This window comes from Narcine bancroftii, chromosome 5 (genome assembly GCF_036971445.1).
Source record: "Narcine bancroftii isolate sNarBan1 chromosome 5, sNarBan1.hap1, whole genome shotgun sequence".
NCBI lineage: Eukaryota > Metazoa > Chordata > Chondrichthyes > Torpediniformes > Narcinidae > Narcine > Narcine bancroftii.
The window spans coordinates 218639060-218665942 of record NC_091473.1 but is presented as its reverse complement, the minus strand read 5'-3'; the positions used below and the strand labels follow the sequence as shown (position 1 = coordinate 218665942).

The following is a 26883-nucleotide window of genomic DNA, read 5'->3' as shown; positions in this document are numbered from 1 at the left end:
AGGACACTGCTTGGATTGGAGAACATATCTGATGAAGGTTGACTGAACAAGAGCTTTTCTCTTTGGTGTGATTTAATGAAGATTATGAAGGGTTTACCCTTTTAACCTGGAGTGACAAGAGCAGATACCAGAGGCCATATGTTAAAGTTGAATGGAGGAAATCTTAGGGAAGATGTCAGAGGCAAGTTTTATTTTCTCCACACAGAGAATGGTGGGCACCAAGAATTCATTGGTGGAGGTGGGGGCTGGTACAATACGGACATTTAAAAGGCTCTTAAACAGCCCCATGGATGCAAGAAAACTAGATGGTTATGGGAAAGATTGGACTGCGGCAGAATTGGTTTACAGGGGTCAACACAATGACAGGCCGAAGAGCCTGTACTGTAATGTTCTATGGGTCATTCTCAGTTTTGTGTTCACAACCTTCACTTCTCCCATGGTGGTACTGGACATGTCAAGGTTTTAGGAAGATCTTGTGGAAAGATCTAAAGTTTTCCACCTTGTACAAAACATGGAAAATGGTGAATTTAATTTCAATTAATAATTTTTAAAACTTGGAGATGCAGCGCGGTAACACGCCCTTCCAGCCCATGACCCCACACTGGTCAAATGCACCCATGTGATCAATTCACTGACCAACCCTGTATGTCTTTAGAACGTGGGAGGGAGACCGGAGTAAGTGGAGGAAACCTACGCAGACACGGGGAGAATGCACAAACTCCTTACAGGCAGTGGTGGATTCAAATGGGGCGGGGGGGGGGGGGAAGTGGGTCAATGGTGCTGTAATAACGTTGCTCTAACCGTGCTGCCCTCCATTATCCTGAGGCATAGCGGGTTGTAGAGGTGCAGATGCATGGGGTGTCATGGAAATGATTTGTGGAGGATGGGACATGGGTCAGTGAAGGATGCAAAGATTGACATGAAGGGATCTGGGCAAGAGCAGGAAACCAGCCACCATCTTGATGAAAGACCATGCAGATTCCAAGGGGCAAACAGCTTACATGAACTTCAGGTCCAGATCTGACCTCCCTCACCTTTGGCAGATCTCTGATCCCAGCCTCACACTTCATCACACACATTCCCCCCACCACCCCCCTCCCACCATCGACTCCATCACATATACCCCCTCACCCCTACATGGCACACATTCCCCTCCTCCCCTCCATCGACTCCACCTATAACTCCCACCGCCTTGGAAAAGCGTCCACCATATCCAGACTCATCCCATCCCAGCCACCTTCTCTTCAACTCCGTTCCATCAGGAAGAAGAATCACTTTCTGGTTCCAAAAACAGTTTCTTCCCGGCTGTTATCAGGACTCCTGAATAAATCCAAAATTTGTAAAATTATGTCGCCCTCTGCACTGTGTCTCGTGGGATGTCTACTTGCAAAACAACCTCTGTCGATGCATCTTGGTACACAAGACCATAAAATGGAGGAGCAAAAGTAGGCCATTCAGCTCATCAAGTCTGCTCTGTCATTCCTTCATGACCTGATTCATTTTCCCCTGCCTTCTCCCCATAACAGTTAATACCCTGACTATTCAGGTACATCTGCCTTAAATAAATCCAACATTTTGCCCCTCATAGCCGTTGTGGTATCAAATTCCAGAGGTTCACCTCTCACTGGCGAAAGAAATTCCTCTGCATCAGTTTTAAATTTCTTCAGTCCTGAAGTTGTGTTCTCCTATTCTAATCTCCCCCCATTATAGGAAACATCGTTGCAACACCGACTCTGTCCAGACCTTTCCACATTCGAAATGCTTCTATGAGGCCCCCCTCATTTTTCAAACTCCAAGGAATACAGTCCAAGAGCCGGCAAACATTCCCCATATGCTAATCCCCTCATTCCAGGAATCACATGTGACAGGAAACATGAATAGAAAACACATCTTTAGAATTTATCCTTCCTTTTGTCAGATCTTCCCTCATCAACTTTGCAGTACAAAAGTCAAATCACACCAGTCCACAGCTTGAGAGCACCCTGCAGAATCCCCACCTCGCTGCTTGGCCATGATGAAGCTACGTCTCTGAGGGACCAGGAACAGAGCTGCATTCTCCTCAAACAGATCAGGAGTGGATGGAAGCTTGCTGGGAACATCTCCGCACACTGGCTGCAAGGACAATCAGCGGGCAGCCAAGGAGTGCAGGTCAACGGAGTTACCATCAGCATTGTGACGTCTATTTCTGGAAAGCATACCAGTTGCCAGGGCAACACTTCCCACATTCTGCCAATTTTTCAGCCCGTCGCAAACATTCTCAGCAGTGATGGAGACCAGCTGTGAAGGGCAAGGGACTTTTGGGACTGCAGATGTCTGGCTAGGAACTTTCAAATGCTGCAGAGGTCTGGTAACCTTAGCAACTTGCTCAGGATGAGTGTCAGTTCCTGTGCTGGGACAGAGGGGCGTGGGAGAAGGGGAGGAGATTCCTGTGACTGACTGCAACACTGTGTGTGCATTTGTGGATGGGGAGTTCCTGTGAGTGACCCCAACACTCTATGTGTGCGCGTGCATGTTTGTGTGCACGCGTGTTAGTCCACTCATGTGCATGTGCCTGTGTATCAACGGGAAAGGGGAGGGAAGATCCCTGTGACTCACCCCGCAGCATTAACTGACTGACTCCAACTGTGTATGTGCACGCATGCGCGCATGTTGAGAGGACCTGTGAACTACATTCCCCTAACACAAACTCCATAACTTTTTAAGACGCTGCTCTGTCCTGGTCAGGAAGTGACCCATCTTTGGCCCAACAACTCCCCCTACTTAACGTTCTTCCCCTTCCACTCTCTCTTGGTATGTGGTCCCATTAATGTTATGGACCAACCCAGTCCATCCATCCTTACAGCTACTCGGGATCACTTGACACCACGTCCTGCGTCCCCATAGCCTCGCCCTATGTCCCGACAACCCTCCCGCTGCCCAGCAACACTTGACCTCTTACCCCAGAGCAGTTCACTCAACCCCACTGACAAAGTCCTTCCTAGAGTGAAACCCACTCAACTGGATCCTCTTACTTCTTCTCCCTCCCTTCCTCAAAGACTCCTCGCACCCCGGCCAATTAAACCACACCTCTGTCCTCACATCTGATCCTGGCTCCACATCCTACCATCCCACACCTTCATCCATGACCCTGGTTCCCATTTCTTACCATCCCATCCCTTCATCCATGACCCTGGTTCCCATTTCTTACCATCCCACACCTTCATCCATGACCCTGGTTCCCATTTCTTACCATCCCACACCTTCATCCATGACCCTGGTTCCCATTTCTTACCATCCCATCCCTTCATCCATGACCCTGGTTCCCATTTCTTACCATCCCACACCTTCATCCATGACCCTGGTTCCCATTTCTTACCATCCCATCCCTTCATCCATGACCCTGGTTCCCATTTCTTTCCATCCCATCCCTTCAGACCTCTCCCCCTCAGTCTCATCGAAGGATCCCGACCTGAAATGTTGACTGACCATCTCTCTCCATGGATGCTGCCTGACCTGCTGAGTCCCTCCAGGTCCCTCTTGATTTGGTTCAGGATTCCAGGATCAGCAGTTTCTCTATTGCATCCTACAGCACAGAAACAGGCCCTTCAACCCACCTTAACCCTCCACTCTTTGTGTCCATCGACATTAACCCCATTGGCCTGCACAAGGTACATATTCCTCTCTGCCTTGCCTATCTAACTGCGAGCCTAAATGTCTGATTCTACCTCCTCTGGTAGGATGCGAGATGCCATCCACTCCCCATGTAAAAACGTTTCCCTCTAATTCCTTTTGATGCTCTCTCTTACTTGAACAATGCTTTCTTGGGGTTTTTTTAAAAAACTTCCTGCGACCAGGAGATTTTGATGATCGCCACCTCTCATGATCTCATCAACGTATCAGGACACCTCTCCACCTCCCCTGCTCCAAGAAAACAAGCCCAGTCAATGTCTTACCATAATCTGAAAGTCCTCCAGTGCAGACAACAAGTTGGTGAGCATCCTCTGCACACTCTCTAGTGCAACTACATCCTTCTGATCACGCAGAGACCAGAACCACACACATTGCGGCCAAACAGCGCTTCCTGAAGTTGCAACTTAAAGTCCCGATGACTTTAATTCAGAGGTTCAGGCTGTTCTGGTCCAGAAGTTCGCATCACCCCAACACACCCATGCAACAAATTAACCCACTAATCCCATACGTCTCTGCAACGTGGGAGGAAACTCAGGTCACAGGGAAAACATACAAACTCTTTGCAGACAGCAGCTAGATTTGAACCCAGGTCACTGGCACAGTATGGCATTACACTAACAGTGGGTGCAAATCAAGTGTGCCATGTGCCTCTTTCACCCCCCCCCCCACCCCATCAGCTCATGCTGCCATTTGCAGGGAACTCCAAACTTGGTTCCCCCAGAACCCTGCCCATCAATGTTCCTTCGTGCAACACCATTTACTGCAGGTGCCATCCACAATTGGACTTACCAAAATCCATCGTTTTGAGATGCGTTGGGACTATAATTCGTTCTACCAACCCTCCGCTCAACTCTCTAAGCCCTGCTGTAGCCCTCAACAACTATCCAAAACCACAATGGCCAGGCAGTTCACTTCTACAAATGGCTAGATCCCTTTCCACGAACGGATGGATGAGGTTGGAGGTGCATGAAAAGATAGGCCCAAGCCAGGGTGGTTTCCTCTAAAGAAAATCATGCCTGACAAACCGACAGCAATTTTTCTGATGAAATCGTAAGTAAAGATAGTCAGGGGAGATGCAGTGGATGTTGTGAATTTGGACTTTCAAAAGGCCTTTGACAAGGTGCTACTCATGAGGCTGCTAAATGAGAGCCCATGGAATTACAGGAAGGATACTGGCCTGGTAGAGCATTGCCTGATTGGCAGGAAACAGAGAGTGGGAATAAAATGATTCTATTCTGGTTGGCTACTGGTTACCAGTGGTGTTCTGCAGGGGCTGCTTATTTTACTTGGCATATACATTATTTGGATTATGCAATAGATGGATTTGTGGCTAAATTTGCAGACGACACCAAAATAGGTGCAGAAAGGCTGCAGAGAGACTTGGAGAGATGAGGAGAACGGGCAAAGAGGTGGCAGATGAAACACAATGTTTGAAAGTGTACGGTCATGCACTTTGGTAGAAGAAATAGACGGGCAGGCTATGAGTTGGATGGGGAGAACATTCAAAACTCTGAGGTGCAAAGGGGCTTGACAGTCCTCGTGCAGGATACCCTAATGTTTAACCTCCAGGTTGAGTTGGTGGTGAAGGTGGCAAATGAAAAGTTGACATTCATTTTGAGAGGAACAGCATGCAAGAGTAGGGATGTAATGTTGAGACCTTGTAGGGCACTGGTGAGACCTCACTTGGAGTACTATGTATAGTTTTGAGTGCCTTATTTGAGAAAATAAAATATGCTGGCATTGGAAAGTGTTCAGAGAATGATACCAGGAATGAAAGGGTTAGCATCCGACAGACATTTGTCAGCTCTTGGACTGTACTTGTTGGAGTACAGAAGGATGAAGGGGCACCTCAGAGAGACATTTTAAATGCTGAAAGGCCTGGACAGAGTAGATATGGCAAGATTGTTTCCCATGATAAGAGGGCACAACTGCAGGATAAAAAGGCACCAATTTAAAACAGAGATGCGGAGAGATTTATTTAGCCAGAGGGTCATGAGCCTGTGGAACTTGTTGCCACAGGCAGCTGTGGAAATGAGGTCAATGGGTGTATTTAAGGCAGAGATTGACAGGTATTTGATTATTCAGGGCATCAGAGTTACTGGGAGAAAGCCAGCAGGTGGGGCTGAGTGGGAGCTCATGACAGAATGGTGGAGCAGACCTGATAGGCTGATGGGTTTACTCGTGCTCCGAGATATTGTGAACTCTCCAACCTGTCTACTCCCTCCCATTTCTCGGGCACAGTGCCATGAGCAAGGTCGCTGCCTCTATTTGACATTCCATTCTCTTAAAGACCCTTCCTGACATGTGAGGCCAGCCTCCACAAAAAACACACAGAACAAATTTGATTAAATGTCAGGAAGTCCTGACGCAGGGTCTGGACACAAAGCGCAAACCACTCCCGTCACCATAGATACTGCCTGACCCACTGAGTTCCTCCAGTAGTTCTTTTTTATGTTGAAAATCAGCTTGCTTGGGAGTGCAGCAACTTTGCTCAGTTTCTTGGTGCCCGTTGGCAGACCTGTCCCCTCACTCTTCAACTGGATTTCCATTCTCCCTTGCTCTGCAAAGTTTCAGTGACAAGCAAACATCCGTGGCCAGAGAAAAGACGGAACAAACTGACCTCACTTCACCTAGGGTTGTGCCAACTTTCCAAACAGATTCTTTGGCCAGCACTACCACTATGGCTCAGTAGAGCCGCTGCCACACAGTGCAGGAGACCCGGGTTCAATCCCGATCTCCGGTGCTGCTTGTGTGGAGTTTGTGCGCTTTTCCCTTGGCCCCAGAGTCCAAGGTATGGGGGGGGTCACTGTAATTGTCCACTGTAAATTTCCCTTGGTGTGTAGGCAAGAAGTGTAAACTTGTTGGGGGTTTGGTGGGGGGGGCAAGAGTGGGGAACGAAGATCACCGCAATAGGTCAGTTCGTGTTGGGGGATTTATTTCCATGCACGTCAAGTACATCCTTGTACACATGCCCATGGAGCTCAGGGTCACTCCCAGCTTCCTAGTCTGTTGCATGCCACTAATGCTGATCTCGGCCAGGTCTCACAATATGCTCATAGGTGGCAGGTCTCACTCCTGCCTTAAAGGGGCACCCAAACTCCCCACTTAAGAGACTGTTGACTTTTCCTTCAGTCCACCGAGGCCTTTTATATGAATTCAGGCCACGACAGCCATCAAATACGTCTGGAAGATCCGCTTGGTGGAAAAGGCACCAAGGTAAGTCTGAAACTGATTGATCATTTGTTGCGAGGAAACACCCAAAGACGACACCTGCTGAAGGGTGCAGTGGAGTGGAGCTCAGCGCAGCCACAGCAAAGGATCTGGAGGGATGAATGGTGGTCTGATGGGCTGTGCCCTCAGGTCCCGGTGTCTCAGACACTTCACAGTCTATCCCTTAGAGAGGAATCATGAATGGGTGTCAATGTATTATAAGGGAACATGTTGAATCACTGCTATTAATGATGAGAATGAATAGACTATTGGAAGAACAAAAATGAGCATTTTCATTCATTACATACTTTGCCAAACTGCATGCATTCAAAAGATTTACTTTTTGTGATGTACAAGGACATTTATGGCAAGGCAAATTTGCTGATGACATGAAAATATGTGCTACAGTGGACAGTGAAGAAGGTTACTGGGCTTGCAATGGGATCTAGATCAGACGGATTTGCAATGGGATCTAGATCAGACAGAACTCTACTGAGGAATGGCAGATGCTGTTGAACTTAAAGAGCGAGGTTCTGCATTTGGGTAAATCGAACCAGGGCAGGTCTTGCTCAGTTAATGGTAGTGCCATTAAGAGCGTTGTGGAGAACAGGGACCTTGGGGGGTGCAGTTACATAGTTCTCTAAAGATGGCAGCACAGGTAGACAGAACAGTGAAGAGAACATTTGGGACACTTGCTTTCATCAATTGAGGAATCGAATGCAAGTGTTGGGAGACATCTTGTTGAAATTATATAAGACATTGGTGAGGCCACACTTGGAGATATTATGCACATTTTTGGATGCCTAACTATAAGAAGGGTGTTGTAATTGGGGCAGAAGAAGTTTATGAGGTTGTTGCCAGAATTAGGGAAAGTGCATTATCACGGGAGACTGCAAAATCTAGGCTTGTTTTCCTTAGAGTGAAGAAGAACAAGAGGGGATCTGATCGAGCTCTGTCAAATCATGAAGGGAATAGATAAGGTGAATATTGACCAGCTATTTCCTAGGGAGAATTCAAGACAAGGCGCAATCACTACAAGGTAAGGGGGCGGGGGGGATTTGGAAGGGATGCGAGGGGACAGTTCCTAACTCTTGGGGTAGTGGGCACATGGAATGAGCTGCCACACAGACTGGTGGGGGCTGGTATGTTAGTTTCCTTAATGAAACACATGGATAACTGCATGGATAGGAGGGGTTTGGGTCCAATGCGAGCAAGTACATCTAAAGCAGGTGGACAAATTATTTAACACAGCTGGGCCCGTTTCCTTGCTGCAAGTCTCTTTGACTGTCTTCAAAGACTGACAGAGACCTCCCTGGGCTGACACCATGGACATTGGCAAGATTACAGATGTCAATGAGGGAGAGATGTTCAGCTAGTTGAGTGGTGTCATAACAACAATCTTCCACTCAACGTTATCAAAACCAAGGAGCTGATTGTAGACTTGAAGAAGAGGAAATCAGGAGAATGTGAACCAGTCCCAGTAATGGAAAGAGTCAAGAGCTTCAAGTTCCTGAGTGTCAACATCTCGAAGGATCGGCCCTGGGGCCTCCATGTTGATACATGGAGAAGTTTGAGATTTATCATGTCACCAAAGACTCTCGAAAACTTCTACAGGTATATTGTCGAGAGCATTTGGACTGGTTGCATCACTGCCTGATACGGTGGTGCTAATACACAGGACAAGAAAAAATGCAACAGATGGAACTCACCCTGTGCCATCACGGGCACTAGTCTTCACTCCATCAAATCTATAATAGGCGGTGCCTTAAGAAAACAGCCTCTATCCTCAAAGACCCCACCACCCAGGCCATTACCCTCTTCACACTGCTACCATCAGGAAGGAAGTACAGGAGCGTGAACACCCAATGGAACAAGGACAGCTTCTTTCCCTTCTGCCATCAGATTTCTGAATGGACAATGAACAGATGCTACCTCATGTTCTCTTACTTTTTGCACTAATTTGTTGATTTTTAAATGTAATTTTATAGCAATATCTGCACTGTTTCGCTGCCGCAAAACAGCAAACTTTAATGATAATAAATTTGGATCCCTTTGACTACTTCCTATAGTAACTGCTGGGTTTTCACCAACTGTCCAAACCATGCTCTTCAACTGCTGGAGACGCTGCTTGCATTTTGTTTTTGCAGGCAATATGCACAACGGCTGGCGTGGAAGCGATGAGCCAGAGAGGCCTCCTTTGGTGTTGCATCACGATCGCACTTACTGTACATCAAGCAGAGATCAGTTAGAGCATGCAACACATCTGCAGGGTCAGTATTAACATGAACAAACGGCATCACAGCATCACACAGGAAAGCTCAACATCTCGTACAAATTTTAAAAAACACACCACCGTGCCTCTAACCCTTGTTTCAAATGACCAAAAAAAAAATCACAGAACAATTTCAAGGACTTGGTTCACAATAGTCCAGCAATGGTCCAGACAAGTTTTTTTTTTAGGTGCAAGAGCATAACTTGTAATTCCTCATATTCTCAACTAAGCATCAAGGAGCAGTGGAACATTAAAAAATGCTGGAGGTAAAGCTATATAACCGACATTTCGGACCTGAGCCCTTTTTCAAGGCATGAGGTCTGTATTTTTACCACATTCACAGCGTCTGCTCACTTTTCGTGTTTCACTTCGAGGAGTTTTTTAAAATTTAATTTAGACATACAGCATGGAAACAGGCCCTTTCACTCCCAAAAGCACCTGCTGCCCAATTATACCCAACTGACCTGCTGCAACCCCAGTACATTTTGGAGGGTGGAAGGAAATCGGAGCACCCGGAGGAAACCCACCCAGACACAGGGAGAACGTACGAACTCCTTACAGATAGCACCGCATTCAAACCCGGTTCGCTGGCGCTGTGCTAATCGCTACGCTAAAGTGAAACATCTTCCAAAGCAGTCCATGATGTCACAATTATATTTGCACATGGCCTGGATTAGACCCAAGATTGTTACACTTCACTGAGAGGACATCCTGTTCTATTTTTAATCCCAAAAAAGGCCTCCTTTAGCCTTGCAGTTCACTACACCAAAATCCACTTTACTACAAAGAAAGACAGAACATGCTGGAAACACTCAAGTCACTCAGGCAGCATCTGTGGGAACAGAAGCAGGGTTGGTGTTTTACCTCCATGACCTCTCGCCAGGTCAGAAACCAAAACATTGTTTCTTTCTCCCCATCTTGACCCACTGAGTCACTGAGCACTCCCTGTTTTTATGTCAAATTTCCACCATTACCAGCTTTTTGATTTCCATGTGTCTATCTGTTTAACCAGTGATCTTTCTTTCTCTGTAATTCAATGCTCTCAGTGAATCTGCTGCTGGCATCCACTATCACTGGCAAATTTGAATTCGTCTTAACTCCATTATGTAATGCATTAGCTGCCCTGATTTTAGATCCACTGGGATCTATTGAACCCTAGTGTTAGGCACTGTATTGAGCCACTGCCTCAGCTCCACTAATCTGGGTTCAATAGTGACCTCTGGTGCTACCTGCTGGAGTTCAAACATTCCCTCTGTGGGTTTCCTCTAGACAGAACTATGAGGGAAACACACACAGAAATGCTGGAGGAACTCAGCTGGTCTCATAGCATCCATAGGAGGTAAAAATACACAAGGCAGCTCAGGCTTAATGCTGGTCAGCCTAATGGACACTGTGAGACTGGCTGACTTCCTCCAACATTCCTGTGTGCGTTTTTACTACAATCACAGTGTCTACAGACATTGGTGTTTCAAAACTTGAAGGGTATAGAGAGAGGAAATGTAAGCAGGCTTTTTTTCCCCACTGAGGTTGGGTGGGACAAGATTAAGGGTGAAATGCAAAAAGTTTAAAGGGAACATGAGAGAGTGGTGAGAGTGTGGACCGAGCTGCCAGGTGAGATGGTGAATTCAGGCACAATTCTGACATTCAAGAAAAATCTGGATAGGTGCATGGATGGGAGGGGAATGGAGGAAGCGGGTTTGGGTGCAGGTCAATGGGATGAGGCAGAATAAGGGTTCAGCATGGACTAGATGGGCCAAAAAGGCCTGTTTCTGTGCTGCCATGTTTGAAGGCCCGACAGTTTCAGTTTCCTCCACATCCCAAAGACATGTTACTTGATTGGTTAATTAGTCATCATAAAGTCAAGGAAATGGAGGGAGAATATGTTCCAGGGAACATTAGAGGTGGGATGGAGCTCAGTCAGTCTCCTCTGCTCTACAAAAAAAGGGAGCAAATACTTTGCCATCCATTTAATTCACCACCAGAAACTAAAACTCTACATTGCACAGAGCACTAGATCCTACTTCAGACTACCCAGAATTCAATTTCTGAATAGGAACAAGCCAATCCCACTCCAGCTACCCTTCAATCCCATTACATGGGCTGACTAACCCACTCTGCCCCACTCCAGATACCACATAGCCTCAATGCACAGACCCCCCTTCCCAGTCCCCCAAACCCCAATGTTTAGCCCACTCATTACAAAATAAGCAGAAAGCCCCTTATCTGAGAGGCTGACACTCAAATTCCAGTACGCTGAACCCTCATGAGCCCAACACACTGACCCCCAGTGCCCTGATCCCACAACCACTATACACGAAGCACCACAACCCTAACACACTGACTCCCAGTGCTCTGATCCCACATCCACTACACACGAAGCACCACAACCCCAACACACTGACTCCCAGTGCCCTGATCCCACATCCACTGCACACAAAGTACGACAACCCAAACACACGGACTCCCAGTGCCCTGATCCCACATCCACTACACACTGATTCCCAGTGTCCTGATCCCACATCCACTTCACAGGGAGCACCACAACCCCAACACACTGACTCCCAGTGTCCTGATCCCACATCCACTACACACGGAGCACCACGACCCCAACACACTGACCCTCAGTGCTCTGCACTGACTGTGGACCCGCTCCTTGCCCCAGTCACTGTCAGCCCATGGCCCCTGGCTTGTACTCATTCACTCAGGGGTGCTGCTGGCTCCCTGACCCTCCTGATCCCCAAACTTAACCCTCTGACCCCCCCCCCCACCCACTCCAGCCCCGTTCCCCCACCCACTTCCCCGACAGACCGAGCACTACGATCCCAACACACTGACCGTGACCCTCGGTCTCCGTCAGCCCGTCGACCCCGACTTGTACTCACTCATTCGGGGTCGCTGCTGGCCAGCGTGCCATGTCAGCCGCCTGATGCTCCGTCGAAAGACCGACTTCAACTGACTCATGCTGCCGGCTCTGCAAAACAGGGACGAGGCAGCGATCAATGGGCGGAGGGAAGGACGCACTCGGCGGGGCTACACTGGCGAGGTCAGGGCGGCGGGGTGCACCTGGCTGGGAAGCCGCGGCCGAAGCCGGCGATTGGTTCCCCGGGCGCCCCACCCACCAGGGTGTGGCCAAGCCGGCGCTCACCTGGCGGCCCCCCGACGCTCTCAGCTGGCGTTCTCCGAGCGGGGCGGTTGCCTCGCTCCCCGGGGAGAGTCGGTGTCTCCTCCCCTCCCTCCCTCCGACCCTCGCTGCAAAATCCGACTGGGAGGGAAAGATCGTTGCAAAAAGCAGTGCCAGCGCTGACACTACGCGAGGGCAAACGTGACGATGAGCGCAGGGGTGACATTTATTTGACACTCCATCCTGCCCAGTACTCATTAGCTGCCCAGCAAAGAGGAGGGGGGTGGGGGTGGAGGGGTGGGGGGGGGGGGGGGTAGAGAGAGAGAGAGTTCACATGACCCAACTGATCCTTCTTTCTGTATGAAGTAGCAAACAATAAACAGAACCCACACAGTGTTTACACCAAACCTGCTGATACCTTGGTAAGGAGGTATCGGACATTGACTTGTGATGTGGGGAGTGCATGTAGTGTGCTTTATATTCTTCTATCCTGTCTCTCTCACCCCCAAGGGAGTTGGAAGGGTGGGTGGGAGACGGAGGAGAGGAGGGGATTGTGTGGGCTCCGTTCACACATAAAGGACAGAACATAAAAATATATCTGGCCCAGAATTACTGCCAGTATTTATTGTCTATCCATCTGTAGTCTTTTTTTAATTTCAATTAACTTTGCTGTTACAGCTTTTTCTTTGTTCAGCTGCAGTAAGTAAGAATGTCAATAAATGTTTATGGCTGTCAGATATGCGGGCAGGAAGGGCTGAGAAGGATATGTACCAAGTGAAACATGGAGGTCTGCAGACACTATGATTGTTGTAAGAACACACCAAAAATGCTGGAGGAACTCAGTCGGTTTCGCAGCCTTTATTCGGAGATTAAGAAAATATATTGCTGATGTTTCGGGCTTGAGCCCTTCTTCAAAGAATAAGCAAAAAAACCCAGGAAATCTCAGAATAGAGACAGTGGTGACTGGATGAGGAATCCAGACCAACAAAAGGTATTAACTGGATAAGGGGAAAGATGATAATTAATTTTGTTTGGGTGAAAGGAGATAGAGGGAAAGGGAGAGGGACCGATCTGTGGGAAGAAGTGCAGCAGTTTGGGGGGGAGGGGTGAGTGGGCTTAAACGCAAGCCAGAGAAGTCGATGTTAATGACATTCAGTTGGAGGGTGCCCAGATGGAAGATGAGGTGTTATTCTCCCATTTTGTGGGTGGTCTCAGTCTGGCAGTACATGAGACCATGGATGGACATGTCGACATGGGAATTGGATGGGGAACTGAAATAGCTGGCCACCGGGAGATCCACGCTATTGCTGAGGTGCACAACCAAGTGATCTCCCAGTCTGTGCCCAGTCTCTCTGAGGTAGAGGAGTCCACAACGGGAGCATCGGATGCAGTAGATGGCCCCTGTAGATTCACAAGTGAAATGTTGCTTCACTTGGGAGGACTGTAATAGATAAATAATGAATAAATAACAAATAAAGAGTTAAATTAGTCAATAAGACCAGACCAGAATGCAAAATCGATCAGCATAGGTGAATTGAGCTTTCATGCTGGTAAACACTGATCCCTCATTAATGGATCTACCCAACATTCAGGAATGAGGTTCTCCCAGAGGTGCTATTTCATTTGGAAAATATCCCAGATCTGGGAATAAAGGATATTGGACACTCTATAGAGGATTATGGAGTCATTCAGTTGAAGCGATAAAACAATAAAGGTCATTTGACAAATGAGTCTGTGCTGGCTCACAGGCCTGTACTATGGATTACATCCTCCCCCCTATTTTTGTGGGACGTATTGTCTCTCATATTCACATTAAACCCCATCCCCAAATTGAGACTCCAACCATCCAAAAAAGGGAGAAGAGAAAGGGTGATTTATGGTAGATGTGGGACGTGGAGGAAAGGTAGATCATCGCCCTCAACGTGGTCAGGTTGAAGGAGCAGGGTGAAGGAGATATATTTCTGAGAAATCAGGGAATTGATGGAACTCGTGCAGAAGAGGAGATGAGAACTTGGGCTAACTTGGGGGTGGGTGTTGAATGGTCAACTCATACTCTTATGTTCATTCAGTGGCTGATCTATCCGTTCCCATTAGTTTTAGATCCTTTAGTTAAAAGAAACGCATTGCCATCTGACTTTAAACTGCCAACTTCCCACCTCTCCCTCACTCCTCCTCTCCGAGGCATTTTACAGAAGGAAGTTCCGTGAAGAAATGTTTTATTGCCTCACTTCCTAACTGGTCCAATTCTGTTTTCAAGCAGTTCCTCTTTACTCAGAAAACAGTGAGATTCTGAAGAACAAAAACGCGGCAGGAGGAAACCATCAGGTCACACAACATTCACTGGCAGTAAAGGGTGACTGACATTTAGGGCCTGGGCCCTTCGCCAGGTATTCAGGCTCAGGTCCTAAACAAGGTTGGCACAGTTAATGTAGCGGTTAGCGCAACACTGTTACAGTGCCAGCAATCATGGTTTGAGTCCAGTGCTATCTTTAAAGAATTCATGTTTTCCCTGTGCCTGCATGGACTTCTTCCAGGTACTCTGGTTTCCTCCCAGCCTTCAAAATGTACTGGGTGTTGTAGGTCAATTGAGTGTAGCTGGGTGACACGGGCTCGCGGGCCAGAAGGATCTGTTACCATGCTGTATGTCTAAATTAAACTTGGTTATCTTTTACTTCTTGTGAATGCATCTGATCTGCTGAGTTTCTCCAGCACACTGGTGCATTGAACTCGATCCCAGCAACTGCAGCCTTTCTTGTTTAACTCCAGATGCTTGAAGAACTCAGTGGATCAAATGAAGGGACTTAACCTGAAACGTTCTCCCTACGGATGCTGCCTGACATATTGAGTCCCTCCAGCAACTCGCTGTTTGCTCCTTCGCACAGATCTGCCTCAATAAAGGCGCAATGGTGTGGTCATTGCCTTAAAACACCAGCAGGCTGGGATGTGAGTCTGTGCTGTCTGCAGAGTTTGCACCCACCTTCCTCTGACCCCTTGAGCCTCCCCCACCCACCCCCCCTCCCCAACCTGGTGCTCTGGTTTCCTAGTGGGCTGGTTTATTAATTCAACACTATAAATGTCCACAAATGTAGTTGGTGGCAGGAGAATTTCAAGGATGTTGATGGGGATGTGAAAGAGAATGATTTAGCAGGAAAGGTGGGGTTATGGGATCACTCTGACAACTAGCACATACTCCTTGGAGCAAAGAACATGAAAACTGGGGAACAATATATCTGAGGTTCTCCTTCAACTGTGCCCCAGTAGAGTTATACCGGGATCGTACTTGATTACAAACACTACATGTATCAGTTTGTTAAGTAGTGCAGGAAGTTACTTAAAAACTGACGTGATTAAGAAACTTGTTCAGTTTGATGGTTTTAAATTTTGGAGCACCATCAGTATTGACGAAATAATGGCACCTGATCTGTAAATTTGCTGAATTCTTGAAATTGTGAGAAAATGGCAAGGCTGCCAGTGGTGCTGTAACAGTTGCTGCTCATGCAGACCCATGGGGTCAAACCACCATCAGCTCCCCACAGGCTTTGTGCGGCCCGTTAAAGGAGCCGACGGTAGTTGTATTTGAAATCCCGCGTCTGCGGGGTCTGCGCCCAAGATGGGAGAGCCTCTGATCAGCAGCAGCCACCAGGGGAATGGAGGGCTGTTGCAGGGCACCAGAAAATGTGGAGACCAACCCCCCATCTGAGACAGAGAAGCAGAGGAGACAACCCACGGGGCGGCGACCATGGCAATGGACCAGTGAGGGGGCTCTGCGGCTGAAAGACCAGTGCCTGTGGCGGGCTGCTGGCGACTCGAGGCGAGGAACCCACAGAGGATGGGCGCTGCTGGAGACTGCGGTCGGGAGACTTGCACCGGGATGCAGACTGCTGGATACTGGCTCGAACCCGGCTGAAGGCGCACCAGGTATTGGAATCGGGATGCAAGGGGGTGCTGAAGGCGCTGAAGGGAGTTCCTGACCGTGTTGGAGGTTCAAATCTGGAGCTCGGTTGCCAATGGACTCTGTGTGGCTGCAGAAGCACTGGAGGTGAATCAACGGAGACTCAGTGACTCTGGAGGGATCCTTTTTTGCTTCTCTTTCTCTAAGAGGCACTTCAGCCAATTTCTGCTGACATCGAATCTGTCTGCCTTACAGCAGGCAAAGCAATTTCATGTAATATGACACTGTTTTATTACAATGGCAATAAATTAAATCTTGAATCTTGAAATCTGTGGATTACTGAGTAAAGAAAAGCAAACAGCTGGAGGAACTCAATGGATTAGTCAAAATCTATGGAGGGAAATAGACGGTGGACATTTTGGTCAAAACCCTTCCTCAGAATGCTGCCTGATATGCCAAGGTCCCTCTGCAGCTTCATTTTTCTTTTGCTCTTAATTCCAGCATCTCCAACTCTGGATCATTGTTCAATTAACAGAACAATCGCAGCATTAAATGCTACATTGCAGCCACACCACCTCCCTCACCACTATTCAAGGCCCAAGCAGTCCTTCTAAGTGAAGCAACACTTCACCTCTGAATCTGTGGAGGTCATTTATAGCATCTGGTGCTCCCTCATCTACATTGGAGAGTCTAGACGCAGACCTGGGGATCATTTTGCTCTGTCCGCTGCCACAGTAAGGACCTCCAAGTGGCCAACCACTTTAATTCCACACATCAGTGCCACACCAACATTTTGTCCATGGCCTTATGCCCTGCCAAATCAAGGCCACCCGCAAATTGGGCTAATAGCTCCTAACATTCTGTCTGGGCTCTCTCCAACTAGTCAGCATTAATGCTGGCTTCTCCACTTCCTGTCAACACCCTCCCCCATGTCTTTCTCTTTCCCAATCTGCCTCCCTTCCTCCAGCTCCCCACCCCCTTCCCTTCCTTCTCCTGTCAGAGATCTACCTTCTTCCCTCTCCTCCTATTACTTCTTGGCTTCTACCCTCCCACTCATCGCCTCTGACCTGTTAGCCTGTGCTCCTCCTTCCCCTTCCTCCCTCCTCTCCTCCTCCTCCCCACTCTCCTTCCCCCACCTTTTATTATTGAAGGGCGCATGCCCAAAACGTTTACAGTACCTCCTATCAAAGCTGCACATGCCTGCAAAGTTTTCTAGTACTTTGTATGTCGCAACCACAGCAACGTGAACCTCTGCATTGAACCACACCTTCCAATATTTCGTGATTCACGGAAATAATCGAATAATATTCAAAGGTAAATATTTAAACTAAGTCGGGCCCCTTTTTTGTTAAGATTGGACATGCATGAAACAAGCAAACATAAGCTTTGCAAAAACTACAGGAATATTTTGCTCTTTCAGTTCAAGGATTTTTGTTAGATCAGTTCTGGGGGCTATACATAATTCTCCACGAACTCTCCCTGACATTTCTCATTCAAAGATCTTCACCCTACTTAGACAGCACCTTTCTAACCCAACTTGAGGGTCAAGGGGAGTGAAAGCATAGGGAACGCCACCACCTGGAATGTGTCCTCCCAGCCACAGACCATTGTATCTTACACAGAACAGCACAGGAAAAGGCCCTTCAGCCCACAATGTCTTGATGCCCCAAGTTAAAGTGAAACTGCTGTTTGCATATGATCAATATCCCTCTCTTCCCTGCATATTCATGTGACTCATTAAGAAGTTTCTCAAATGTAACTATTGTATCTGCTTCCATCACTATCCGTGGCAACCTGTTCCAGGTGCCCACTACTCCATGCAAAAAAGAATTGCCCTGTACACCCTCCTTTAAACTTTGCTCAATGTCTTAAATGAACGTCCTTTAGTATTTGACATTTTCACCTTGGGAAAAATATTCTGATTGTTTGCCCTATTAATGCTTCTCATAATTTTATAAACTTATATCAGCCTCTGATGCTCCAGAGTAAACAACCCAAGTTTGACCAACCTCTCCTCCCAGTTCATCCCCTCTATACTAGGGAACATTCTGGTAAACCTCTCTTGTCCCCTTTTCAAAGTTTCCACATCCTTCCGGTAATGGGGCAATTGACATTGTGCACAGTATTCCAAGTGTAGTCTAACCAAAGATATGTACAGCTGCAACAAGGCTCCTATACTTGGGAATATACCACGGTTCCTTCACTGCCACTGGGTCAAAGTCCTGGAACTCCCTTCTGAACAACATCATGGGTATAGCACACCTCAAGTGCTGTAGTAGTTCAAAAAGGCAGTTCCCTACCACTTTATCAAGGGCAATGAAATGCTAGCTCGGCCTCTGAAGCCCACATCCCTTGCATGAATAAAAAAAAACTCCAAAAAGTAATCCCTCTCTGTCCTTTTTCAATCGTCTCTCTAATCTTCTTCATCTTCCATTTTCTCTTTCTCTCTTCCTCTATATTACCCTCACCCCCCACTGTTCCAACCCACTCTCATTGTCTTTGTGTCTCTATTTCTGCAGGATTGTGGTAGGTTTCAAATGTGCCTCCTTTTGGAGGGATATGTTAAGCACATACATTGCCTGCACATTGTGAACATGCATGTGTCCTTAATATAATATGGATGCTGTTTATTGGGAGCCGGGGGTTCTCATGTCACTGTTGCTTCCCAGCTTTGTGTCCTTTCATTGATTTTTATTTCTCTGTATTGAACAGTTTCTTTACATTTCTTTATTTGCTTACATGTGGACATTGAGTACAGTTTTTTGCACTACCAATAAGTGATAATCCCGCCTCATTTGGAGGATAAAGAATCTCAAGTTTGTATGTGATGTCATGTATGTACTTTGACAATAAATCTGAAATTTGTTGTCCCTGTGGCTCCCTCTGTAGTCACACTCCCATCAACCCTGTCTACTTAATTCGTGTTCAAACTGCTCTCCATCTAAAAAAAAAATTATGCTGGAAACCCGAGATAAAAATCAGAAAATGCAGCGAATGCTTGGCAAGTCAGGCAGCATCTCTAGAGAGAGGAGCAGGTTTAATGGTCCAAATCGATCAAAAGTTTTGATGTCACCAGCAAAACTGGTGCTGCCTGTCCTCCCAGCTTCTCTCTGTTCACCTGTCTCCTTGGTGTTCGGTTGGTGTACCCAGTGCGGTAACTCATGGCGTCACATCATCCCCCCCCACAACCCCAACCCCCCCACAATGTTACTCCTCCCATACCAGACCATACAGAATCCTTAGTAATGTTTTTTTGTACTAATGTTACTCGTTAGTCATAATTCCTGTATATCACTGAATGTCATGGCAATAGTAGTGAGATAAACATCTCGTAAAAATTAAAATTACACCTTTAAATTAAAATATCACGTGCAGACAAAACCACGGGATTCGAAGCATCTTTGGAATTTGGCCATAATGACGGCTCTGATTGGAGTGCATTAGAAGATTCAAAAAGTAAATTAGCATCGAGTTTTAGCCTTGAAGGTATATTGATACATGTAAGCTGGACTTATGGAAATGTTTTTGTTGTTATAACGAACGACAGGGATATTTTTATAAAAAATAATAATTTCTGCTGAAACACTGCACAAAAATTTTATAGACAGTCATTTTGGTGTCATCCCCTCTGATGGCATCACCCGGTGTGGTCTGCACCCCCATAGTGACGCCATCGCGAGGACAGAACCTCCGTATTAGGGCAGGAGGGGTGGGGAAGGTGTTGAAATTGGGGCTTGCCCACCCTTTTCTTGTCCCACTTTGGGTGAGGGCACCAGGATAAAGTTGTCGGTCAGGCACTGGTTACAGGCCCAGTTGAGGGTGTTGGTCTGACACTGGTTACAGGCCTGGTTAAAGGTGTCAGTAAGGCACCAGTTTCAGGCCTGCTTAAGGATGTTGGTCAGGCACCAGTTACAGGCCTGGTTAAACCTGATGTCAGTTACTGCTTACAGGCTGGGTTAGGGATGTCAGTCAGACACCAGTTACAGGCTCAGTTGAGAGAGTTGGTCAGACACTGACCGGTTACAGGGCTGTTAAAGGTGTTGTCAGACACCAGTTACAGGGCCAGTTAAAAGTGTCAATCAGGCACTGGTGTCAGTAAAGGTGTCAGTAAGGCACTGGTTACATGCTCATTTTAGGGTTTTGATCTCACAATCCCAAAGACCCAGGTTCGATCCCTACCTCGTACTCTGACGGGGGCATCTTCTTCACACAGAGGGTGGTGGATATTTAAGACCGTAAGATATAGGAGTGGAATTAGGCCATTTGGCCCATCGAGTCTGTCCTGCCATTACAACACGGCTGATTTACAATCCTTTTCAACCCCATTCTCCTGCCTTCTCCCTGTAATACTTGATTCCCTTCCTGATAAAAACGTATTTAACTCTGCCTTAAACATCCCCAATGGCTTGCGCTGTCCATGGCGACGAATTCCACAAATGCACCAACCTCTGGGTGAAGAAATACCTCCTCATCTCTGTTTTAAAGGGACATTTTTTGGCGTTCTGAGGCTGTGCCCTCCAGTCCCGGACTCCCCCGCCATAGGAAACACCCTCTTCACATCCATTCTATCCAGGCTTTTCACTATTCGATAGGTTTCAAGCAGATCCTCCCTCATTTGGAAAGAGCTGCCAGAGGCAGTGGCAGAGATGGGGACAATTGGAATGTTTAGAAGGCATTCCGATAGGTGCATGGAAAGGAAAGGTTGAGAGGGATCTGGGCCAGATGCAGGCAAATGGAAGGAGCTTGAATGAAGCAACAAGGGTGTAACGTAGGAGAACAAACAAGCACAGAACCTGGCAGGCTGCCCGCATTGATATCTGCTTACAGCTCTGCTCAAAGAGGCCTGCGGGAATGAAAGAAAAGAGAAAGGAACAGACGGGAATGGAAGGAGGACAGGGGGAACGGGGAAGGTGAGCATTGGGTGGGGGTGGGGAAGTGTTTGCCGGGTGTTCATCACAAACCCCTCCTCCACCACTGCTCAGACAGGCTGATGGGCTGTGCAGTCCCTGCTGAGGAGCTCACCTACATGCCGTGGGCCAATTCATCCACCGACCTGCATGACTTTGGGCTGTGGCCAGCAGCTCAGGCACCTGGGGTGGCCCACATGGACTCAGGAAGGGAATGGACAGGCCCCATTAATTGGAAATGGGGTTTGGTCTACCTCCTTTTGCTCTAGGGTGAGGGCTGTGTTGGCTCCTGGTGGGGCACCCTCAGGGTGATAACATCGCCGCTGCTGTAAGGGTAACGTGGTATCATCTGCACATGGCGCTTCACTGACAAAATACAACTCCACAGAACTCAATCAGAATGAGCTCGAGAAGCAGGGGAACAGTCATATGGGATCAAGCAGGGTAAGTCCAGGAAATCCTGGTAACACTCACCAGGTCTGGTCACATCCGTGGGGAGAGAAACAGTTAATATTTCAAGTACAGGATCATAGAACATAGAACATTACAGTACAGGTAAAAACACAAAAGGCTGGAGAAGCTCAGGAGGATCTTGTATGTAGCAAAGGTAAAAGTACAGAACTAACAAGGTATGAGAGAATTCTGGTAGGAGTCTGAACAAAAAGGATGATAGGTGGATGAGGGGAGGGAGGGGATAGCAGCAATGAAGGGAAGGAGGGATGGCTGGGTGGGTGAGGGCGATGGCTGAGTGGGTGAGGGGGATGGCTGGGTGGGTAAGGGGGAGGAGGGATGGCTAGGTGGGTGGAGGGATGGCTGGGTGGCTGAGGGGAAGAGGGATGGCTGGGTGGGTGAGGGGGAGGAGGGATGGCTGGGTGGGTGAGGGGAGGAGGGATGGCTAGGTGGGTGGAGGGATGGCTGGGTGGCTGAGGGGAAGAAGGATAGTTGGGTGGGTGAGGGGGAGGAGGGATGGCTGGGTGGGTGAGGGGGGTGGCCAGGTGGGTGAGGGAGAGGAGGGATGCCTGGGTGGGTGAGGGGGAGGAGGGATGGCTGGGTGGGTGAGGGGGAAGAGGGATGGCTGGGTGGGTAGAGGGGAAGGGAGGGGAGAACTGGAAAGACAGGAAAGGGGGAGGGGAAAGAAAAGGGGAGCAAGTTTAGCAGAAAGCAGAGAAGTTAATGTTAATGCCATTAGGCAGATTGTCCTCCAATCTGCAGGTGGACAGTACAGTACAGTGCAGGCTCTTTGAGCCCATGATATTGTGCTGATCTATATATGCCCACCTACTCCACAATCTAATCCTTCCAAACCTCACACTCATAATCCTCTATTTTTCCATACATCCATTTGCTTATTTGAGGGTCTTCTAGATATCCGGATTTCCATGTAGTACCAGCCTTCACACCACCTCTGGCAATGCATTTCAGGCACCCACTACTCTCTGTGTGAAAAAACTTCGATCTCTCCGTCATCTTTCCTCCGCTCAAAATTCAAAGTTAATTTTTTTTTGTCAGAGTACATATTGTGCATGACATCACATACAACCCTGAGATTCTTTTTAAACTGATGACCTCTGGTATTTCAAGTCAAATTTATTGTCATCTGATTGAGCAAGTACAACTTTGATGAAACGGCGTTCTCTGGTCCTTGGTGCAAAAACAAGCAGACACATATCTAGACACAGCACACATTCAGACAAACGATGCATATACAGGACAAGTATTTTATCTATACAAATAAATAAATATTGTTTTGTACATAGAAGAGTCTCAAATGGTTAGTACGAACAGTTCCTTTGGTTGTTCAGCGTTCCCACTGCCCTCAGCCTATTGGCGCTGGCTCTGATACTCCCATCTCTCTTCCCTGATGGGAGCAGATGAAAGATGCAGGGTGGAAGGGGGTCCTCAATGATTTTGTGTGCCCTCTTCAGACAATGATCCCGGTAGATCACATCAAATGGGTGGGGGGGGGGGGGGTGAGACTCTAGCCATCTTCTCTGCCACTCTTACAGTCCTGAGGATTGACCTCCAATCCATTTTGCTATCATCACCCTGAGAAAAGAGGTGCTGGTTGCCCACCTTTTCTAGGCCCTTTATAATCCAAAATACCTCTGTTGTCACCTCTCATCCTTTGCTGCTCTGAAGAGAAAAGTTTTAGTTTGTCAATTTTTCTTCACAACATAGATTCCGCAATCCGGCCAACATCCCGATAACTCTCCTCTGCCCTAATCTCTGTAGCTTCCACATTCTTCCTGTAATGAGGCGAGAAGAATCGAAGACAATTCTCTAGCCAGTTTTATAGAGCTCACAGTTAGCACAATGCTGTTTCAGCGCCAGCGACTAGGTTAGAATCCTGCGCTATCTGCAAGGAATTTGTACGTTCTCCCTGTGTCTGCATGGGTTTCGTCTGGGGGCTCCGGTTTCCACCTACCCTTCAAACGTTCGGGGTTGTAGATCGGGCAACATGAGTTCACAAGCCGAAAGGGCCTGCTACCATGCTATATCTAAATTAAAAAATTTAAATTAAAAAAAATTTAAAATCATGGCTCATAATCCTCCAACTAAGATGCGGTACACCTTCAACCACCTTCAGCAACCTTAAGGGATCTGTGGACGGAGCCTGAAATCCCTCTGTTCCTCTGTGTTGCTCAGAATCCTGCCATTAACCATATACCCTGCCTCAAGTACGTGATCCGTTCTGACACTTCCCTTCACTCAATGTATATTGGCTCTCCATCCTGTAGGATGATAATGGTTCTTTTCAGTCAATTTGTGGGGTTTGCTATGTGGGTCCTGGAGTGGCTGTACAGGCCGATCCTTGACAGATGAGGCCAGGAGGGGCAGCAGGGGCAGAAGCTCTGCTGTGGTGCTTCCTGCTCCTTTCCTCTGTTGCCTCTTTGAACTTGTTCTCAGCAGCGTCCACACCTTTTCTCATGGCGTCCCTCCCATGTTGATGGGGCAATGTCAGCTTCTTAAAGCTCTTGTGCAGAACATCCTTGTACTGTAGTCACTATGTATATATACTCGATGTATATGTGGCATGGATAAAAAGTAAGAGGGTGGGTTAGTACATCTAAAGATGCTACTTAAAATTGATCGTGTAGTGGATGGCGTCGAGGGTTATCAGTCACAGGTATAGGTAGAGGAAGGGCATATGGAGTTTAGTCCTGACAATTTGGGAGGGAAAGTATATAGTTAATGGCAGGACTTGTAAAAACATTCATGTGCAGAGGGATCGGGTGGGGGGGGGGTAAATGGTAGGTGAGTGCTGGTAGGGGTACAGGTCCATAGCTCCTTGAAAGTAGAAGGTTATGCTATGCTTGCCTTCATTGGGAGGGGCATTGAGTATAAGAATGAGGAGGTCACGCTACAACTACAATAGATAAAACATTGGTTGGGCTGCGCTTGGAAAACTACGCAATTCTGGGCACCTCATGACAGGAAGGATCAGGGATGCAGTGGTGCCGGAGCTCACTGGAGCTCAGCACCTCACGGGGCCGCTCCGAGCAGCGGCGGCGATGGCGTCTCCCCTCCCCTCCCCCTGCTGAGCGCTATTCTGGATGTGCAAGGAACCTGTTTCCTCCACGACTGGTCATCCTCCGTCCTCGTCCTACTGTTCACTCTCAATGCCAAATGCAACCTGGCAGCCAGCAAGGCCAGGCCTCGTGAGACCTCCTTCTCGCCATTTTAGGTGAGCTCAGGAACCTAAAAAAAATTTGCACCCTTGGCAAGGACATGGAGATTTTGGAATGGGGACAAAAGGATGTTGCCTGGATTAGAGGGCATGACCTATGGGGAGAATTGGAGAAACTTGGCTCACTTTCTCTGGATGATAATCAGTTTATTGTCATACACATTGTACAATGTACATAGGCACCCAAATTCTCACTTGCTGCAGCTGAACAGGGACTATGTAAAAATGCAACTACAAAAGCAACTGAAGAACACCCACAGTGTACACTGAATGAAAAGAGACAATAAATACAAGAAATAAATAATAAATATCCTCCTGCAAATAAAAGTGACTTTGCAATGGTGCAGACAGTCCTTTTGTGGTGGCAGTTCAGTCCCTGATCACTGTTGCAAGGGGAGTTTCAAGAGCCTGGTGGTTGCTGGAAAGAAACTGTTCTTGAACACAGAGAGATGCTGGTTTTCACGCTCGTGTCCCTCCTGCCCGAAGGTACCTGTCACTGGCTCCTTGGGGCAATGGTGGAAGGGAAAACCAATGTTTTTCCAGATGGACAGATGAATTTACAGGGAATGGAGGTATGTAGATCACGTGCAAGCAGCAGAGTTTTAATTGAATCGGGACATCATGTTCGGCGCAGAAATGGTGGGCCGAAGGGTCTGTTCCTATGATGTACTGTTCTTTGTTCTATGCAAATGCTGTGGAGCATATAGTAAAAAGCTTTCTTAACCAGTTAATCTAGTTGTGCTGCTGCCCTTGCAGATCCTTGGATGGGTACACCAAGATCCCTTTGTTCTTATAACATTCTACTCTTTTAGTGCCAGATTTATACTGCACCATATTTAATCAGCCCTCCTTGGTTCCCAACTCAAAAGTCTAACCCAGGAACCTGTTGCTTGGTTGTTTTGAATTTAACAGCACGGTCTGACGACACAAGAAGGATAAGAATACGACTTGCCTCACCGAAAAAGAGCTGAATGAATCCCGACGTCCTCTGAATTCCAGGGTGTGACAATCCCAGGAAGCAACTGGGACGAGTAAAAACCTTGCAGCTTCACCTGAGAATCAACAAAACCAAAGTTTGAAAAGCTTCTTGGAAAAGCAGCTGTTGAGACACTGGAGAATAAATGAAAATAAAAACCAAAACTGCAGATGCTGGGAATGTGAAATCTGAAAGTTAAAATATCTCAGAGACATACAGCAAATCAGGCAGCAGCTATGGGGAGTAGAGAAAGAGAGAAAGACAGAGAGAGAGAGAGAGAGAGGGAAAGACAGAGAGAGGGAGAGAGAGGGAGAGGGAGAGAGAGAGAAAAAGGGAAAGACAGAGAGGGAGAGAGAGAGAGGGAGAGGGAGAGAGAGAAGAAAAGGGAGAGAGAGAGGGAAAGGGAGAGGGGGGAAGGGAGAGGGAGAGAGAGAAAGAGAGAGGGAAAGGGAAAGAGACAGAGAGAGGGAAAGGGAGAAAGAGAGGGAGAGAGAGAGAGAGAAAGGGAAAGACAGAGGGAGAGAGAGGGGGGGAGAGAGAGAGAGAGGGAAAGGGAAAGGGGGAAGGGAGAGAGAGAGAGAAAGAGAGAGGGAAAGGGAAAGAGACAGAGAGACAGGGAAAGGGAGAAAGAGAGAGGGAGAGAGAGAGAGAGGGAGAGGGAGAGAGAGAGTGAAAACCAGAGTTCATGCTTCATTTTGATGAAGGACCTCCTACCTAAAACACTTACTTGGTTTTGCTCCCAGAATCCTATAAGACAGAGGAACAGAATTAGGACATTCTGCCCATCAAGTCTGCTCTCCCATTCAAGTTATGGCTAATGTATTTTTCCTTTCAACCCCATATTCTGCCTTCTCCTGTAACCTATGACACCTTTACAAATCAAGAACGTATCTAGCTCTGCTTTAAATATACCCAGTGGCTTGGCCTCCAAAGTCATCTATGGTAAGGGTTCCTACAGATGCACCATCATCTGGCTTAAGAAACTTCTCATATCTGTTCTAAAGGGATGACTTTTATTCTGAAACTGTGCCCTCTGGTTCCAGACTGTCCCATGACTGGAACATTTTCTCCCTGTCTACTCTATCTATTATGTGACTTGATGAGTTTTCCCATCACTGTGCCTGCACCCGAAGAGGATGAAAGTGAGC

General features: G+C 47.5%; 1 protein-coding gene and 1 long non-coding RNA gene across 7 annotated transcripts in view; one reads left to right on the top strand and one right to left on the bottom strand.

Annotated features, from left to right (window-relative positions):
- LOC138764865 (DENN domain-containing protein 2D-like) overlaps nucleotides 1-26883 on the bottom strand; it is a 137978-nt gene that overhangs the window by 98150 nt on the left and 12945 nt on the right. For 5 of the 6 annotated variants that reach the window (XR_011358334.1, XR_011358333.1, XM_069941255.1 and 2 more), the window contains exons 2-3: nucleotides 25717-25811; nucleotides 12034-12122 (exon numbers count right to left, since the gene is read on the bottom strand). Coding sequence is in view for 4 of the 6 variants with exons in the window: in XM_069941255.1 (XP_069797356.1) it covers nucleotides 12034-12122; nucleotides 25717-25811 (184 nt within the window). In the remaining 2 variants the exon portion in view is untranslated. Of the gene's footprint in view, nucleotides 1-12033; nucleotides 12123-12296; nucleotides 12496-25716; nucleotides 25812-26883 lie in introns of those variants that run through there. The other variant, XM_069941257.1, reaches the window with a different exon arrangement.
- LOC138764867 (uncharacterized) lies at nucleotides 21011-25889 on the top strand. The gene is made up of 3 exons (XR_011358335.1): nucleotides 21011-21074; nucleotides 25246-25331; nucleotides 25672-25889. It is a non-coding gene; the product is annotated as an uncharacterized lncRNA (long non-coding RNA).